The sequence below is a fragment of the Diadema antillarum genome, unplaced genomic scaffold (genome assembly GCF_040938485.1).
Source record: "Diadema antillarum isolate AM-2024a unplaced genomic scaffold, OU_Dant_1.0 scf00000183, whole genome shotgun sequence".
In the NCBI taxonomy this organism is placed as follows: Eukaryota; Metazoa; Echinodermata; class Echinoidea; order Diadematoida; family Diadematidae; genus Diadema; species Diadema antillarum.
The window spans coordinates 1868014-1886898 of record NW_027271072.1 but is presented as its reverse complement, the minus strand read 5'-3'; the positions used below and the strand labels follow the sequence as shown (position 1 = coordinate 1886898).

Genomic DNA, 18885 nt, shown 5'->3' with positions numbered 1-18885 from the left:
AGATACACTTAAATTTACTAACAAATCTTAGACCATTTTTTTTCCCTGCATACAACCATTAAAGGTGCACAGTGCACATTAATTTGCTCATTCCTCCTTCTTCTTTTTTCATTCAGTATTGACCGTGGTCTAAAAACAAAGACAACTCTGCATGTATAATCTATTTTTAATCTATTCTTCTAAGTTCCAAAATTCCATCCAGGATTAGTATGTGCGTACCAGCATTATACCATTCTGATTGCGTCCGGATGTGGAAGTGGGTTAGAATCAGTTACTATTTTCAAGTGAATCTGTTGATTTGACTACAAAGTATATCGTGATGCGTTTTTCATTACAAATTTCAAATTAAAGCTGTGATTTCAAGACTCCTATACCCATGATCCCCATAAGCGTTCCTACTATGAGAGTTGCAAACATTTAGCAAAACCTATATCGCGATAATAGAAGCAAACCGATTCATTGCGGGATATCGATCGTCTGCGCAGAGGATTTCTTACATGAGAGGATCAGTGGAGCAAACCTTCTCCTCCTCCTCCTCCTCCTCTTTTTTTCCTTCTTTTCTGGCGGACACATCTGCAGACTGGACATTTATAGTTTTCATGAGACAAATTATGGGAACATACTTTGAGAGCTTGAAGAAGTCCGTGCATGGTTGTGATTTTTTCGGCAGATTTACTTGTCATCGCGGTTTCTTCATGTAAAATTCTGCTGTGCCCCCTTTCTCGGAAATCCAGACAAAACGCGAACAGAGATATGCATAGGTGGGACAAGGTTTCATAAAACACCACGGTTATACAGTCAATCTGATCTAAACCCCTAAAACTCAGAATAGCCAATTATTGTTTCGTATAACTGAATTTGTAGACAATTTGCAACAAAATTTAATATTAATCTTGCTGTCTCTGTAACATCATACTGTGAGATGATCAAACGATATGTAGGCGTACTGAAATCTCTGCGAATCGCTTTGTTACTTTCAGAACAAACAGTGGTAGCGGGCTGTATAATGGCGTCGATACTTCACGGGCAGTCGCGACAACAGCGCAATAGCCATGCAAATTCGAGGCAGGGAATTATGATATCATAACTCTCTCCCAGTTTACCAAGAACAATAAATGCTCGCTTCAAGTTGTAAATCATACAGAAACAACCTATGCTACAGTCATTGGGCGCATCTAACGAAAATCGTCATGTGTTTTTTTAATAGTATAGTATTTCATGAAACGTAAAAATGTTGAACAGAGCTTTATTGTCTAGCATTACAAAATGTCTTGGATGACGACATAGCGCTAGGACGAATTCACTGATTTAGGGTAGATAAGAAGAATTAGGAGAGGTAACAGGATAAATTATCTCGCTCTCTTTTCCTATGCTCACATTAATGCACAGAATTTCACTTTATGAATTAAAATAAAAATCTACAGATTTGGGGCTGGTGGTGCGACTGTCTTATACACACAATCTGAGAGTACAATGCATGCGACTGGCAAGATATACTGAGTTGACAGGCCATGTTCGGAAAGTCATATAAAGGAAGAAGAAGGAGGAGAAGAAGAACAAGAGCGAGAAGACGAAAGAAGGAGGAGGAGGAGGAAAGAGAAGGAAGAAGAGAAGAAGGAAAGAAGGAGGAGGAAGAGGAGAAACCTGGCTCGTTATTGACACAACACAATCTCACGTGATACAAGTTATTGGCGCTGAACTTCAGAGAATGTAAAAATATGCATATACAGCGAGCGCCCCTTACGCACAGCGTAGGAAAATGGAGTTCATCAGTTTTATCTACACTTCCGGTCTGTACATGTTTATGTACAACGTCGATTACACGAAATACTCGTCTTCACGATATCATAATCATACCTTTGCACACAACATTATACCCTTTTTCTGTATAGTTCCAGATGCAATTTAAAGCGACATTAAGCAATCGTCCCCTGATATTGAGTATATACTTAATTTACATTTTGCAGACATTTTCAATTGAACTCACATTGTTTGGTTAATATCGATACAAAATATTATAAACCACATTGAAATGTGTCAAAGTATCCTGTTTGATGTAAAACAGTTACTTTGTGGCTGTACACTCAACTCTATATTACACACTTCCAGAAATAGTTACATTTGTAATACTTTATAAATGTTTTGTTAATCAATTTCCTAGTGTATCTAACAATGATGTAAAGTGGGTAAACACAATAGTATAGTATGTCAACCAAAAGAGTTAATTACGTAACAAACGCCTGCATAGTTTATATATCATGTAATATCTTAGTCTTGTCAAACCTTCTTGTAAAATATAACCTGTCAGATATCTAAGACCGTCTCAGAAGACAAATACAATCAGTGTTCCAAAATTTCAACTCCTTTGGAGTGTGCTGTTTTTGAGAATGCAACTCCAGTGTTATGGAACAAGTATTGCATACTTCGTGGATCGAGCATTTTCTGGGTACCGTTTCATGAAAGTTGTCAGCGCTGACAAGTTGTCAGTCTCTGACAATCACCATAGAAACAGTCAGTGACCAGAGCATCTCAGCCAATCAAAACCAAGGATTTTGCTGAAATTGTCAGTGACTGACAACTTGTCAGCGCTGACTAAATTGATGAAACATCCCCCTGGTTAGAAGTTAAAGCTGCTCTGAATACCCCTTCATTTGACAAATGGGTTCGAAAAAAGATGTAGTATATCCCCTATCCGTATACAGTGTCTCTATCCCTGTAACCGTTCCACCGGAGTAAGAATATTGTCTAAACACAAGTGCATGAGACCTTGTCAAAAGTACAATAAGCTATATATTATGAGAAGTGATTACATCATCATAGTATAACCCTTTTATTTCTTTGTATTATGACGTCATGGGAGAGCTGTTGAAGTGCCTATTATAATTCTCTGTTAAGTGTAGTTGTTCTTTGTGGATATTGCTTTTTGCAGTATGTTCGTAACAGAGGGTACAATGCACAGTGATATAAATTATGGCATGGGAGTCCAAAGCTCGCCGTCGATCTCACAATGTGACAGTATCTAATCATCAGCGTCTTCTTCAACTTTCATATCTTAGTCAGCATAGGTCCTGGATATGGATTCGTTATCAGAGAGTGACAGGTCAGTATTACACGCATGGTATCAGAGCTTTTATATTTCCATATTCCACACCGCGAAATACGCAGCCACTAAAAGTTAGTCCCGCAATATATGTATGTCATGCAGATGAATGGTATTAAAAGAGGTCAGGTCTATATCATATGTTTCTTCTACACATCACGCTCAAAGTCACGTGATAGGCACGTGAAACCATTTTAAGACGTCATCAACGTTTACAAGTGCACTTACAGCCGGTTATAAGTTTTCAACAATGTTTACATATTGCAGTATACTGACAGAGAATTAAAGACGAATAATCATCTGTGTATTGCAACAAATGCTTCATAAAAATGACATTTTGTTAAGTAATAATGTGCTCAACAGAATCATTCATATGAAAGTATAACCCTACAAAATTACTACTCTTGAAAAACAATAAATAAATCGATAATTCCTCTTGGCGCTTTCAACTTGCACTTGTCCGTTGAGTCGTCCGGGCGGAAAACAGTCTTACTGCCAAGAACACGGCACGTAGTTCGCCTATTTACTTATCGCCGTTTACCCTCTGGTGCCAAAATCCATCGTCTGAAACACGTGACAAAAATTCCGAACACACTGTCCATGGAGCACACCATAATTTATGACAAATTATGAAATTATACAACAACTTGCAATCACCTTAGAATTGTCAACAGTCAGTAGTACCTTACCTATTCATTTGAAGCAGAACACGAATTTTACTTTCAACAAACTCATCTCCTATTGCTTCTTTGACGACATTTTACCACACTGATAGTTACAGCATTGCTTTCAACTCAACTTCATGCGATTATTTTGTTTAGTTCCAAGAGCACGGAGGAGAACAAAACTCGTATATTCAGTTGTCTTCCTCCTTTATTTCTGTGTTATAAATTTTTCATTCTGAATGTCCACTTTTCTAAATTTCGCTTCAAGAAAAGGGAATCCACAGCCTTTCAATATACCTATATAGGTTATGGAATAAGGAAAACAAAGCACACACAAATGGGACACAACTTTGGATAAACAATATTCGACTTTGAGGGCATGACTTACGGGGTTAGATATAAACGGTCTATAATCTTAACTATCATCTAAGAGGACAAAATTATTACTCTATTTAACTCAACTTTACCTGCTGCGCATGAGCAATTATAATGTGTCCATTCCACGTTTAAATAAACAACAACTCGCGATTTGATTCTGTAGATAGCTCTAGCGTTTCCGTCTAAAAAAAAAATATATATATAACTTTTACTAGTGACAGCAAACAATGAAATGTTCTTTACTTAGCATCACATTCATTCCCTTCGCCCAAATCTCTCATAACAGAAATCAGATATATCCTTGATGTAATGCAACATGCAATTACTACGAAGCTTTTATGAAATCCCAGGGAGGATTTTTGATCCCTCTGCACATGCGCGTTGGAGCTCGCATTCCAAAGTTATGATGAATACGGAGGCTGCTCACGGGTGGAACGAGCTGCTGGCGTTGTCGAAGTCGATGTCGCAGAGATCGTCGACTCATATTAGCAGGATCATAAAATTTAATCCAGAGTACGCGATCACTGGTAGAATTGGTCTCTCTTGACAAAAAAAAAAGAAGGTAAAGCTTTAGCAAAAGCGCATATCTACTCTTTGTTAAGCACTTCATGTTTTTATCCATCCTCATTTTCTGTCCTTTTGGTCTTTCATAATTTGAGCCGTCTCTCTTTCACAGAGTATAAAGTTGGAAGTGCACATATCAATAATTGGTATATTCCGTGGATGTCTCGTTGATACAAACTCGTAGAACAATTCCTTTCATATTCACTTGCTGAAATAGACATGCATACAGTTGATTGCCTCTCTCGGCGCTGCGACTTTCACTCAGAAACTTTGTTGTGCGATTCTTCAATAATATACAAACAACACTTTTATATGGTGAAGTAGTCATTTCCCATGTCCAATATAATACTCCTCATCGCAAACTGCGTCACACGTTCATCAAGAGTCACAGGATTGGCGGGAGTTGAGTTGTGACAACAGAACGTCAGTTATCGTATAACAAAAAGAAGAATTTGATGAAAAAAAAAAAAACACCCACAACAACAAGAAGAAAATGGGCTTCTCTCTCAACGAGAAATTTCAGTCCCAATCATTGCGTTCGGTGTTGGCTGGGAGCACCGTAATCGCTAGTGGGCGCAAATTGGCGGGTTGACGTAGCCAAATACATTGAATTCCACCATGATCGAGAAGGAAAGGAAGACGAGATAAAAGAGGACCAGCAACACTCCAAGCCGCTTGTCTAGCTTCCACTTGTTGAAATGAATAGCCAATATCTGAAATGGAATCAATGGTTTTATTGAAATAAGATAACGCGTATAAGGAGTACTTACGGGTTATAGAAATTATGCGTTTGTGCAATATGTCATTACGTTACAGCCGTTACTCTTGCTGTTTTTTTTTCCATCATAAGTTTGTTACTTTCTTGTTGTTAACCAAAACTGGAGGTTCAAGTAGTCATGACTTGCAATTGCTTGCTCAGATTATACACACACACACACAAAAAAAAAATCATTCGTAACTTTAAAGATTTTGATTAAAAATCTACAATACAGTTTTAACCAATCTCTTCAAATTGGTAATTGTACTGGGTAAAACATTCCTGGATATCAACTTGGTCTTCCCAAAGGAGAACGTGTTTACTACATTCGTCTTTTGGAAAAAGACTAGTTAAGTAAAACCGTTTACTTATGGGAGAGTCAAAGAAAAGCTAAACATTTTGTTAAATCAAAAACTCGTTTTCTGCCACTTTGTGTTAAAATGTATCACATAACTGGTTTGTGGCATAGTGACAGCAAAATTAAATATTTTGTTATGTTTGAGCAGTGTAAGAGACACTTATATTTCCCCTCCCATTCGAAAGGGGAGTTATACGTTTTTAACACCTTCACTCTCCTGAAAGGCAGCTAAATGTTTTATGTTTGTTTGCTTTTTAAACATACCGTAGCGGCTACCGACGCAAAGAGGAGGAGCACCGAGTATAGGAGACCTTTACTGTTGATTCGAATCTGAAATAGAGGGGAAAATAGAATATAGTGAGAAGTGGCTCCTTAAAGGAATGTCTACACCCGTTTATTAATTTATCAATTGGCTGTTACGGTGTGATTATTGATAAACTCAATAAACGAACAACTGATTATACCTTCGGTCAAAGTTTATCAAAAAGATCACAATCTGCTTGCATTTGATTTACGCTATGCTATGCTAAATATTTAAACCATGGAAAGACATAGGTGAACTACACGATGAAGGAAAATTGTGGTAAAACCCTCTTAATTGGGCTACCTTAATCTCGTGAATATGTAAATAGACATTCATATTTCACGTAATTATTAAATGGTTATTAATGTTTTCAGTGCAGGATAAAGTTTCCTCAAAAGTCATTTCATCATCTCTTGCTCCATGCAACACAGGAAAATAAAAGACAAGATAAGAAAAACTTAACAAGAAGGGAAAGGTGGAAAAGAATTGACAAGAAAAAAGTCATTAGAGGGAAAAAAAATGACGCGACCCCCAAAACCTAAATATACATAATATGTAACATAAAACACCCCTCACTGAAACATTTCAAAGTGCTCCAATATCCCATTCGTTTGATTTCACTTTTTCATTAATGTGTTGAATTAATTTATCAATTTATTCAACATGGAGTGACACGATACTTCAAGCATTAATGAATCAGCAACCACGCTTATGATAAGGAAAGGGGTATGGGGGATGGGGCACACCCCGTAATTTCCTCACTGATATGATAGGGGCACGCTATATACTCACCACTGATCCGTAATTAATACACGTTGTCTTCACGAACCATGGTAATGCTAAGCCGACGAGGATGTCGAAGACATTACTACCGACACTGTTTGATACTGCCATATCACCGAGACCTTGAAGATAGTAGGGAATCAACGGCAAATATTAAAGAATTAATCAATCAATCAATTATCCGGCTTTAACCTACTGAGGACAAGCAGATTTTCCTGTAACACGCACTTCCCATAGACACAAGTATGCTAGGAACTAGTCTTCAGAGGTTTAATTATGAAGTAAATCTTGTGGGTGTAATGCCCATGGGTGTAATGTTCCTAAAATGTTTTTTTTTAAAGGAATTTGTATTTTATTCAATCATCTATTTTCAAACGGAGTCCCATGAATTTCAGTGTAAGAGCTTTCTAATAAGGGCAGAGGCACAGCATTATCCATGAAGGACTCACGTCACACGATAAATCATTTTCCATGAAAGCAGTAAAATGAAAACCAGAGAACACCTAACTTTAGCGTCATTGGATGCACATATTTTGTCTGACCGTACAACATCACGTGTTGTCGTCTCACAATCAGCAGCCTTAAGATAATTATATTCATCATAATATGACTAGTGTCTAACCTCTTATTTTGAGAGATGCTGACTTCTTCGTAACGTGTAATTTAAATGATATGCAAGCAAGGGAAACTAGCCAGAAAAGCTTATAATATAAAATTAATATTGAGCAAAGAAGATGAAAGTTCATCAGGATTCGAACCCGAGACCTCCGGATTGCATGACTCATTTTTCATATGTTGTTTATGCTATTGATATCTTAGTTGATTGGTGGGTAGATTCGTTGGTTGGTTGGCTGGTTCGTTGGTTGGTTGGCTGGTTGCTTGGTTGGTTGGTTGGTTGGTCGGCCGATCGTTGGGTGCGTGGGTCGGTCGGTTGGTCGGTTGGTTTGTTGGTGGGTCGGTCGGTTGGTCGGTCGGTTGGTTGGTTGGTTTGTTGGTGGGTCGGTCGGTTGGTCGGTTGGTTGGTTGGTTGGTCGGTTGGTCGGTGTGTTAGTAGGTGAAAGGTTTAGTTAGTTGTTTGGTTACTTGCTTGCTTGCTTGCTTCATCGGTAGGTTGGTATTGTAGGTATAGGTTGGTCGGTAAGTGGGCTCGTTCACGGGTTGGTGGGTTGGAGGGTTGCTTGTTTAGTTGGTTGGTTGGTTAGTTGCTGGTTGAATGGATTGATGGATGTTTGTTTGTTCGGTTGGTTGGTTGGTGGTTGAATGGATTGATTGATGTTTGTTTGTTCGGTTGGTTGGTGGGTTTGAGAGATGGTTGTTTGGTTGGTCGGTTGGTAGATTGATCTGTTTGTTGGTGCTATTACCTTCCCGTGCTACCAGCAAACTGGCGATGGCGTCCGGAACGCTGGTGCCAGCGGCTAGGAAAGTAATGCCCATAATGGTGTCGGGAATCTGCAGGGTGTAGCCGATGTATGCCACCATCCACACCATGATGTAAGAGAAGATGGCGATCCAGGCCACTGACATGAAGAAAGTGACCATGTACCACCGGTCGAAGCGCTTCCGCCGGCAGTCCGGCACTGTGAAGAAGAGGAGCACGCTGATGGGCAGAGTCATCAGCCACTTGAAAATGTTCAGTTTGCCGTCTGTAGGAGGAGGTAGAGGACAGAAACAGAAGATGAAAAGGGGCGTGTCCCGTTGGGGGTGCTGGCATAATTATTGCCCAAGTGATGTTGACAGAATGTTTGAGGTTCTGGTCTGGAAAAAAATCATTAGATGGTGTTCACAATGCACACTAAAAAGTAAACACGAATTTTATATCTACAGCTTCCACTGAAGCAGTCTCTCTAATTGATCTTCAGTAAGCAGTTAGCCTCTCACCATGCAACCATTCAACAAAATTCAATCAGACTCCAAAAAGCAAGAAGGAGCACTTCGCCGGACTTCGGGCGACTTCGCAAAGTGTTTCGACACCAGTTCGACACTTCTCGGTACATCTCGGCTCTACGATGTCACCAGTAATCGAATATGACTAGGGCCTACTATACCCACTTCCGGAATATTTGAGAAATTCCTCACCTGGTATTGCCAGCGGCGACTCTGCTTCCGAAACGGGGAAGGTCTGTTCGCTCATGGCATCCTCAGTACCTTCCTTCTCTACCGACATATCCACACTGAAAATAAAAGAGCCAAAGAAAGACGCCATGAATGATTTATCAAACTGATAGACTTACATACATACATACATACATATAGACATATTTCAATGATATCGATGATGATGACAATGATGATAACGATAACAATAATGATAATAACAATTTTCATTACTACTGTTAGTATCACTATCATTATTTCAATTATTATAATTATTATTAGGCCCTACCATTATTATTATTATTGTTGTTGCTGTTGTTATTATCATTATTATTATTATTATTATTATTATTATCATCATCATCATTATTATTATTACAATTGATATCTTATCATTATTACTAGATTTATGATGACATTATCATCATCACTATTTTTACCATTAAAAATTTTTGTAAATGTCTTTTATTTCCACAATTGTTATCTACGGCGTGAATAAACAACACCAAAACAAAACAAAACAAAACAAAAAACGTGGGAGTGGGCAGACTATTAGCTACAAGCAGTCGTTATACCGAATGTTATTCGTGATGCGACTGCAAGATGGATGTCTACACTCAACCTGTACTCTAGAGAAGCACACATCACATAGTCCTCATCCGTCACGTGACAGATTCTTATACAACCAGTCCTCAGTTGCATCAGATGTGCGCCGTTATAACCCCATGAGATCTACGACAAATGTATCTCCTTGGCAACGTGTTCACGTCACGTGACAAGAACGCACCACTCACCTTTCGTCCTTACAAATGGAGTCACTCCTTGGTACACTGCCGTTCTTCTCTGTGTCGCCCAGGCTTGGTCTGTGTGCGTACGTCGACGGAAACTCGGCCGCCTCATTTTCCATCATCTGCCTTTGCTGGATTTTTTTTAAGGAGAAAATGATAGTAATGATAATCAATAATGATAAATTTATCATTTATTTTTCAAGTACTCTTTCTGCGACATACCTGGGATGTTTTATGTAGACCGGCGCAGTGAAATATCGCAATCAATCAGTATCTTGATCAGACTGAACAGAGAATTATTGTTTACGTTGGTAGACTTGAAAAAAAAAAAAACTTTCCGACCTCAAAAACGTTATAAAGACAAAACTTCAACCCTACTTCTCATAACGCTATAGGAATTTTCCTTAAAAATGCAACCTGAGAAATTGGACTTGTCGATGCTAAAGTCACATTTCAATGAGTAACTTTTCTTGACAATAAAACGACAGCACAGTTAGTGTTAGGTTATTTTCGCGGCGTCGGAATGCATCTGTTCTCAAACATTTGTCACTTGAATTATATTCTAAAACTTCATTAAGGTCTAAGACGTATTGGTATACGAATTCTTACCTCGGTGATGATCAATCGGCAGGCGGTTCTGAGTCTTGTGCGAGCGGGAAACTGCTTGGTCAACATCAGTCTCAACCCAGCGTCTGAAAATGTTAACCTGCGGGTTCCGGAAAAATAAAAACAGAATGTGATTTCTCGGGGTTTCAGGATACTGTCGTGCGAGACCGACTATAATTCCCCATAAACTTCCCCCATCCTAAATCTGCTGATTAATCATGACAATTGTGTATTGATTGTATGCAAGATATTGTTGTTTCTCTTTGTCTTTATAGAAAAAAAAGGTGAAGCTATTGCAGTCATCAACTGAAGAAACGCGAAACTACACACTCTCTCATTACACACAAAGAACTACTCGAGCTTACATTATGTGGGGCAAGTATATTCGCGGATATTCCCGGAATACGTGACCATCTTCTGAATAATTAAAGAAAAAGTATCAAATGTCAACGAACTGCATTCTATTCTCTCCGGCCGGAGATACCGACATCCCTCAATTGCATATCAATACCATATTCAAAGGGAAACTCATATTCAATCTCGATGATTATGTGCATTGAAACCGTGGTGATTTACAAGACGGGATGACACCCATGTCACGTTCGGTATCCATGTCTTATTCTCGTCACGTTCTGTTATAGAAAGAGAGAACTCTGGTCCCAAAAGTTGAAACCTGCTTCACTCACCTCTTCGGGGAATTCCCGATATACTCGTCCACCATCCGCGCGTCTTTTTTCTCTCCGTTTGACGTAGGCTCTTCTGTTGCATTGAGTGGCGTAACTTTACACAATGACAGAAAAAAAAAAAAAAAAAACGACTCCCTTGTAATATGTAAGTATGTGTGCGAGTGATGCATTCAAATCTGTGGAATCCTATGTGTATTCCATCAGACACATAACCATCATGATTGCCACTTTATTGTACAGAGTAATGCGTTAGAACTGAAATGATATAATAACAGGTCGAAAAACAGAAAAGGACTGAAGACTTTAAACTCTTGAAGTTGAAAAACAATCGAAAGAGATGACAAGGAAACTACTTCTGAGCCCCCTCCCCCTCCCCTCCCCTCCCCTTTCCCCCTTGGCTATTGACAATGGCAAAAACAATAACAACAACAACAACAACAACAACAACAAAAGTTCCTTGTACACATCACGTCTTTTAGTCCGTCTTCAGTGGAGGTTAGTGAACGCAGGCACTTTGTTCAACTACCGATGCGATTTACAGAAGATAACGGCTATGATAGAATTGCACTTTCAAATCACAGATCCAACTCTGCTATATCCACAACATTTTCGTGAGCATGAGAGCAATATCAATTTCACCGGAGTGGTGGTGTAAAACTGACAAGCATACAAATGAAAGTAAAAGAAGGAAGCATACCATATGCGTCTATACTTTTTAATCTAACTGAGTGTTGCACTGGGATATCTGAGGTGTCAGAGAAATTGCAACAACATAAAAAAAGGGGGCAGAACGCCTTAAAAAATAAACTATGGCATTCTTCCTGTGTCCTGCTTTCTTCTTCGCTTGCTTTGCTCAACTAATTTTGGTATTCTCAAAGATGATTAAAAAGTCAAAGAAATTTATTTTCCTGAGACCTACTAATATGATTGCTGGTGAACGCACTGTTCTTCCCTATAACAGACTAATATCTCTTTTCTTACCCACTCCTGTTTCTATGGATTATGAGTGATAGCAGCACGTTAATCCTTGTATATAATGTTGAATAATCCTGATTCTTATAAACATCAAGGGGAACTATTTCTTTTTTCTTTAAAGGGCGGGAAAACGGATTACTATCTTGGGTGTGAATATGAGTGCCTTGATTCGCTTACGTGAGTATTGCAATTTTAGTCCTAGGATAAAAGCAGTCTGTTTTCATGTTTCACACTTAGATCAGGAGCTACGTTTCACCGACATGTTATTCTCTATAACGCACTACTGCTTTCGCTTTGGATGGGCAGAGGTTCATTTAGAATAGACTCCATACAAGACGTTTATACGGAACTGACATAATTACGAACGTGCCAAGCACAAGCCATCCACCTGAAAATTTGAATTTCGTGCATGAGCCTTGACGAAACTCTACTTCACAAACCTCTTGATGACGTAATTATCAAGCTCAACGACACAAAAATAAAATGGAAATCAACATTAAAAAAACAAACACTGAAACTAGAAAACAAGTACCTCAATTACCCTGGACAGCGTGATGGAATGAGGTTATATTCGGGGACATTGTCAGGGTATAGTCTGCCGCAAATGAGCTATAGATGTATAAGCCAGCTGAAATCTTATATGCCATACGTTATATAGGAACCTGATGATGTTATGGGGAACATTAGATCGTATCTTATTCTTTCACTCAGACGAGTTCCAGCGAACAAGGCAGGCAGCTAGCTACGCGATGCGAAAACCACGCCCAATAATCGGCTACATGCCACTATATGGTTATAGGAAACTTGATTGTCATGTGTGACAAAGAACGTGTCTTCCTTCTAGTTCCTTCGAACAGGTACTTGGTAGGTAGGAGGGAGACATCAGAATGAGAAAACCACGCCTATATGAGAATCGGTTAAAGTTTCACGTCCGCTAGAAATGTCTCTGACGTCAGTTCTTTGTTTTGTTGTTGGTTGTTGATGCTGTTGTTGTTGTTGTTGTTGTTGTTGTTGTTGTTGTTGTTGTTGTTGTTGTTGTTGTTTTAATTGGTTTGTGCTTTTTTTTTTGCTTGGTTTAATGTGTTATCATGGGGATTGTTTTTGTTTTTGTTTTTGTTTTTACATGAACTGCTTGAACAGGTAGCCTAGTACCAGCTGAGCGCAAGTTCTGTGTGCTATTGAAAAGTTTGTCCTGTGTGTATAGGTAGTTTGGGCTAAAAAATAATTAAATGAGGAAAATAATGGTGCTTAAAGAGCAATGGTCTTTCATCTACCTATGCCGAGGGACAACCATCGAATTGCCTCACACTGTAACAAGAGAAAATTCTTGTCCTTATAAGAGGCGCTGCCGTTAGCCTAGAACGTGTGTCTCGCACTACATGCTATCCAGATTTGAGATGTATATTGATCATGGTCATCACCCGGTTCGCTTTATTAGCATGCAATGGCTTTGCGGTGCGAGCCCGCGGCCACTTGCCCGTTGGCCACTGCCGTCCTGCCGTTGGCACACAGACAGCGCCACCATCGGTAAAATGTCATGCTAGAAGGTAAATACAATCTGGTCTGACGTCATCCCCATGTCATATAACACCCCTGAAGGGGCATCGTGCCCATCAAATGACCAAAACAAATACAATTACTCTCAAAATCCCTCCAGTCTCGAAAGAATATTTCGCTCACATTGGAAAGCATGCTGCTTCGTCTATCAAACCACTCAGAGACAGAGAGGGGAACAAAAAGTCAACATTCCAAACTGGACACAGAATATTTTCTCCTTGCCTAACAATGTAATCCAAGCTTAGGTAAAAATACAGAAGAAAACTAACATAGGTGTGTCAATATGGCCACTTCCCAAAATATGACAGTGACGTCACGCCTGCACCAAAAAAAGTAACAAAAACAAACACACTGTGATCAAACACGACTTGGCCTACACTTTGAGTGACATGATGCAAATGAACTACCATTATATTAAGGAGAAGACGGGCTCTAACATCCATTACTTCGCGCGTTGAAATGACGAATCATTATAGATACTGCGTTGTGATGGATTTGCGAAAAAGGAGACCTCGTCCGACTCTTTAATAGTGACGTAGATTGCGTCACTCGTCTCACCTTGTTCGAGTTGGATGGCTGATTTTTCGTTATTGCACGATTCCCTCTTCTTTCTCCTCCTCTCGCTTAACTTCCGAACACCACTGCTTAAGCGTGGATTACACCTGTGGAAAAAAAAACATACAAATAGAATAAACATGAATACCTGTCTGGTCACTGGATAAAAAAAGAAAATTAATTAATCAATCAATATTCATATGAATAATAATATGATTGATAATAATTTCACAAAAAGTTCAATGTATTCGGTACACTTACAACAATTTAAGAGACTTTGTGGTACACTGGTTGATGTCCTGAGCTCTTACAAATGGTGGTTCGATTCCTACTTAAGGTTTGTTTGTTTGTTTGTTTGTCTGTTTGTTCGTTGTTTGTTTGCTTCCAGTTTCCACCTGAACTAGACAAGACCGCCATATGACCCATATTCAGCCGCTGTTGCTGGTCTCCCATGGAGGCTAGTTGCATCAAAGTGATTGTGTGTACTGTACTTGGGGAGGACCGCTTCATCAGTGCCCTGTTGCATAAAACACTTACCGCTGGACTTACCGCTCCTTTCCAGCGGTAAGTCTTCAAATTAGCGGTAAATTTTATCATTCTTGATGCTGATTGGCTATGACGCCTAATTTTGATGGTAGTTACCATTGAAATTCAACGGTAAGTTTTATGCAACGGGCCACAGGTTATGCACCCTGTTCTTTACGATGAAAGAATGAAGCGGGATCTTTTACGTGCTTGGGTTGTAACCTTTTACACACTGGACCTCTAGTTTTATGCCCTATTAGAGGTACAGGGTGTTTTGCCTCTACGAGATGGGACTATAATGTCTAGGCTTCGAACACGCGCCCGAACCCGAGCCGTTTGATTGCAAGGCAGATATTATGCTACCGTCTGAGCCACCTCGCCGTTTTGACTTTGAACATTTCATTTCAGTCGCTACGACACAATCATCAAGTATACAGAACATACTTTTGACAAGTATATCAGAATTTTTTTTTAATTGTTCTCAGATTATAGGATGTAGAGATATTTGGTTTAATATTCTGTTGCATTTTTCGAATGCTCGAATAAGTGATAATAATACGTTTACGTTTTACTAACTCTTATTCTCAAAATCAATGGATTCATTCAAGATTCTCATGTCATAGTATTCCGAATCATGTAAACAGAATACCATACTGTATATGCAAAACAATTTTTGAAGAGAGACTTTGCATAATCGGGAAAAAAAGCACAGAAATGGAAATGTTTCCCCGCGACTATAAAAATAAGAGAGAAGAGAGCAAGAAGGAGAAGAAGAAAGAGGAGGGGGAGGGGAAAAAAAGTGCTAGCGAATGGGAAGAAATAAGGACAGATAAATGGAGAAGGGAAGGAAAGGTAAGAGGGAAAGTGAAATGTACTTTAAAAAGAGTATTTAAAGCAAGAAAGCATGTGATTGTTACAATGAGCTTTTAAACTTACGACATCAGTATGACGTAGCCAAAGTACATACACAGCATGACGAGAGATTCGTACCTGTCAAAAGAAATACAAATTCAATCATAACACATTTATACAAAGAGATTAGTTGATGGCGGTTCACTTACAAGCAGAGATATATCTTAAGAAGAGAAAAACATACAGAAGGATAGTATTTAACATACCTTTTAACACTCTATCTTTTCTTAATAGACCGCAGGATGGGAAATGTAAATCGCACTGTATAGTTGCGATAGTCATACTCGGATCGCACGACTTCTTACGATTTGCATTGCGAATCTCATCGCGATTATCAGTGAGATTCAGAAGAATTTTGTTTCCACACATTCGAAGCACACAACCTATAGAGGGCGGACTACACCATACCGTTGTGCGATCGTGAGACTCCAGACGTCGTAATAAGATAGGCGACCATGGGAGCCTTTCATGAAGCAGTTTGGTCGGATTTTTTTGTGACAAACTGTTACAAGCTACTGAAATCCTTGCATCTGATTGGCTGAGAGCAAATTTGTCCGCCAACTTTGTCGGACAAAATGCTTCATGAAATGCCCCCAGACCCCGTCACTGAGATTTCGGACACGACCTATTGTAAAACGAGGAACTTTTACGCCTCGGTGGGAGAATAGTCCAATCTCGTCGAGTAAATCCAGTTGCACTGTTAAACCTAACGTTTCACTTCTAGAAAACTATACAATATTTAAGCCCAAAATTAAGGCTTCACGTTGCATCACTCGCTCAGCATCGAAAGGGACATTATGACTATTATTAGTTACCGGAATTTGCATCTAAGTAAGGTGTTTGTGTGGGAGCGTGCAGAGATATTCACGTTCTTCTTTCTCTAATTTTACTTGTGTGAACCTCTAACGTCCATATACACGACAATCTCCAGATTTTCATTGCACAGTTCAAAAAAAGAAAATAATCATAATAAAATAAATCCAAAAATTTAATCTCATCTATTTCCGTCTGTGTAACTTTAATGTCACTGATTACTTACCACCGGATGTATCCATCGCGTATTACGAGAACAAGGGTGATGACGGAGAGGGAATAGACCAATGTGTCTCGGAAGAGGGGCCACCAGGTTAGAGGGACGACCTAGGAGGAAAAATCCATAGAAATGGGTGAGAATGAACCTTGCCAATGAAAATCAACAGTCATCTGTACACCATGAATAGCACAAACAAATAATGGATTGGTCCGGTTTCGCAACAAACTTTGTAACAGGCAGAGCGGGCGGCGCGGGAACTCGCATGGAGGTGATGGCATTAAGAATGCATCCCTGATCAATAATCTTCTAGTGAGTACAAATGGACGGTTCAAATGCTGGGATAATGCCAGTGGCAAGACTCACTGGAAAAGTTGTCCTAATGCTGAAGAAGGTGCGTATGGTCTAAGTAAAAAAGATCATACTCATTGTCTCTTTAATACAAGTAATCACTACTGTAAATATCATTATCGTCAAAATTTTTCTGCTTGTTCTTCCTATTATCATAGATATTTCCGTTATTATTGTTATTATTATTATTATTATCATTATCATCATCATCATCATCATCAACATCATTATCATTACCATGAATATTACTGTCATTATCATTATCATTATTATCAGTAGTAGTAGTAGTAGTGAGTTCTTCTTCTTCTTCTTCTTCTTCTTCTGATTAAGTCTGCCTCCTTCAATAGACTGAAGATTCTTGCAGACTGGTGCTATTTACATTATAATACAATTTATTTACAGATATTTACAAGCACATAGAAAATATGACGAAAATAACTAGCCACTGTGATCAATCGTTAGACGGTTTCGAAATGATCCCACAGATGGCGCTGAAACAATTTCTGACGACAGGGAATTCCAGTTCCTTACAGTTCTTGGGAAGAACGAATGGCGATGCGATTCAGTTCTCGAATATGGTACCTGATAGGAGTGTGGTTGCGAGGCTCTCGTCATCTGAGTAGCCTGTTTGATAATATAGTCCTGTGCTGAAAGAGGTGTAAGATTATTGTGTATTTTGTACATCATAATTAGCCTGTCATTTTCTCTGCGCTGTTCCAGAGTGGTCCAATTAAGTTCTTGTAGCATTTTGGTGACACTCGAGGTGTTATGATAGCGATTTAAAGTGAATTGCGCAGCTCTATTCTGGACCATTTCCACTTGGTGGATTAGGTTCTTGGTAGATGGATCCCAAACTGTGGAAGCATACTCAACAATTGGTCGAACCAACGTTTTGTAAGCTGTGGCTTTAACATCAGAAGATTTTATGCGAAGATTGCGTCTTAGAAATGCAAGCACGTTATTGGCTTTATTGACAGTATTGTTGATGTGTTGGGTCCACTTCAAATCAGAAGTGATGGTTACACCCAAGTACTTCACGGATTCAACAGATTCAAGAGGGGCGTTATCTAGATGACACACGTGTTGCACCTTTCTTCTTTTCCTGGATATTGTCAAAACCTTACACTTATCTGTGTTCAAATCCATCATCCATTTCTTCGCCCAGTTATGTTATTGTTATTGTTATCATCATGAAGATCATCATCTTCATCTTCATGAAATCTTAATTTTTCGACTTCTCATCCTCCTCTCTTACCTGACCGGCAAACAGTCCGCAGATTCCGATGATGATCAGGATGTTGAACACCGCCGATCCTACGATAGTCCCGACTCCGACGTCGCCCTTGGCGATGAACACCCCTAACGTGACAGGCAGAGGAGAACACATATTAAAAGCCTGAAACACGGCAACAAATAAAGCATGGTATTGAGAATGACCGCATGGCACGTAACCCAATAATGCGAGCGGCTGAATCAAGGACTATATTTCTTGCACGGTCGTCAACTTTAACCTATACAGGAGGCGAGACGCGGAAAAAAAAAATCTCTAAGGTAAATAATCAGACATTAAAGTTCTTGACGACATGACTGGATTAAATTTATGTGGGCTAATGATGGCGTGAACTGTGTTTTTATTTTCTAATGTGAGGCACGCAACTGTACTTCGATGATAATATTTTCTTTCCACTCTCAAGTTTGACTCGCCGTAAGACAATCCGCCATTTTGGTTTCCCCTCGACGTCATACGCGGATCAGCCACGTTGGCGCGAAGCAATCAGGTTCTAGATTTCTCTTCAATGGCATTCCGCGTGACGTCGGGAGGAAGAAATGACATATGAGTCGTCTGCTTTCAGTAGCAGGCAGATGGGTGCTGTTTTTTGTGCCCTCTCTAGATGTC

General features: G+C 39.3%; 1 protein-coding gene across 1 annotated transcript in view; it reads right to left on the bottom strand.

Annotated features, from left to right (window-relative positions):
• Positions 1-5210: 5210 nt before the first annotated feature.
• Positions 5211-18885, bottom strand: part of LOC139723260 (sodium/potassium/calcium exchanger 3-like) — a 120062-nt gene continuing 106387 nt past the window's right edge. The window contains exons 6-17 of the mRNA XM_071634519.1: positions 18244-18347; positions 16647-16747; positions 15632-15685; positions 14174-14277; positions 11084-11177; positions 10401-10497; positions 9798-9922; positions 8986-9080; positions 8271-8552; positions 6919-7031; positions 6087-6152; positions 5211-5420 (exon numbers count right to left, since the gene is read on the bottom strand). Coding sequence (XP_071490620.1) covers positions 5274-5420; positions 6087-6152; positions 6919-7031; positions 8271-8552; positions 8986-9080; positions 9798-9922; positions 10401-10497; positions 11084-11177; positions 14174-14277; positions 15632-15685; positions 16647-16747; positions 18244-18347 — 1382 coding nt within the window. The 3' untranslated portion in view covers positions 5211-5273. The remainder of the gene's footprint in view (positions 5421-6086; positions 6153-6918; positions 7032-8270; positions 8553-8985; positions 9081-9797; positions 9923-10400; positions 10498-11083; positions 11178-14173; positions 14278-15631; positions 15686-16646; positions 16748-18243; positions 18348-18885) is intronic.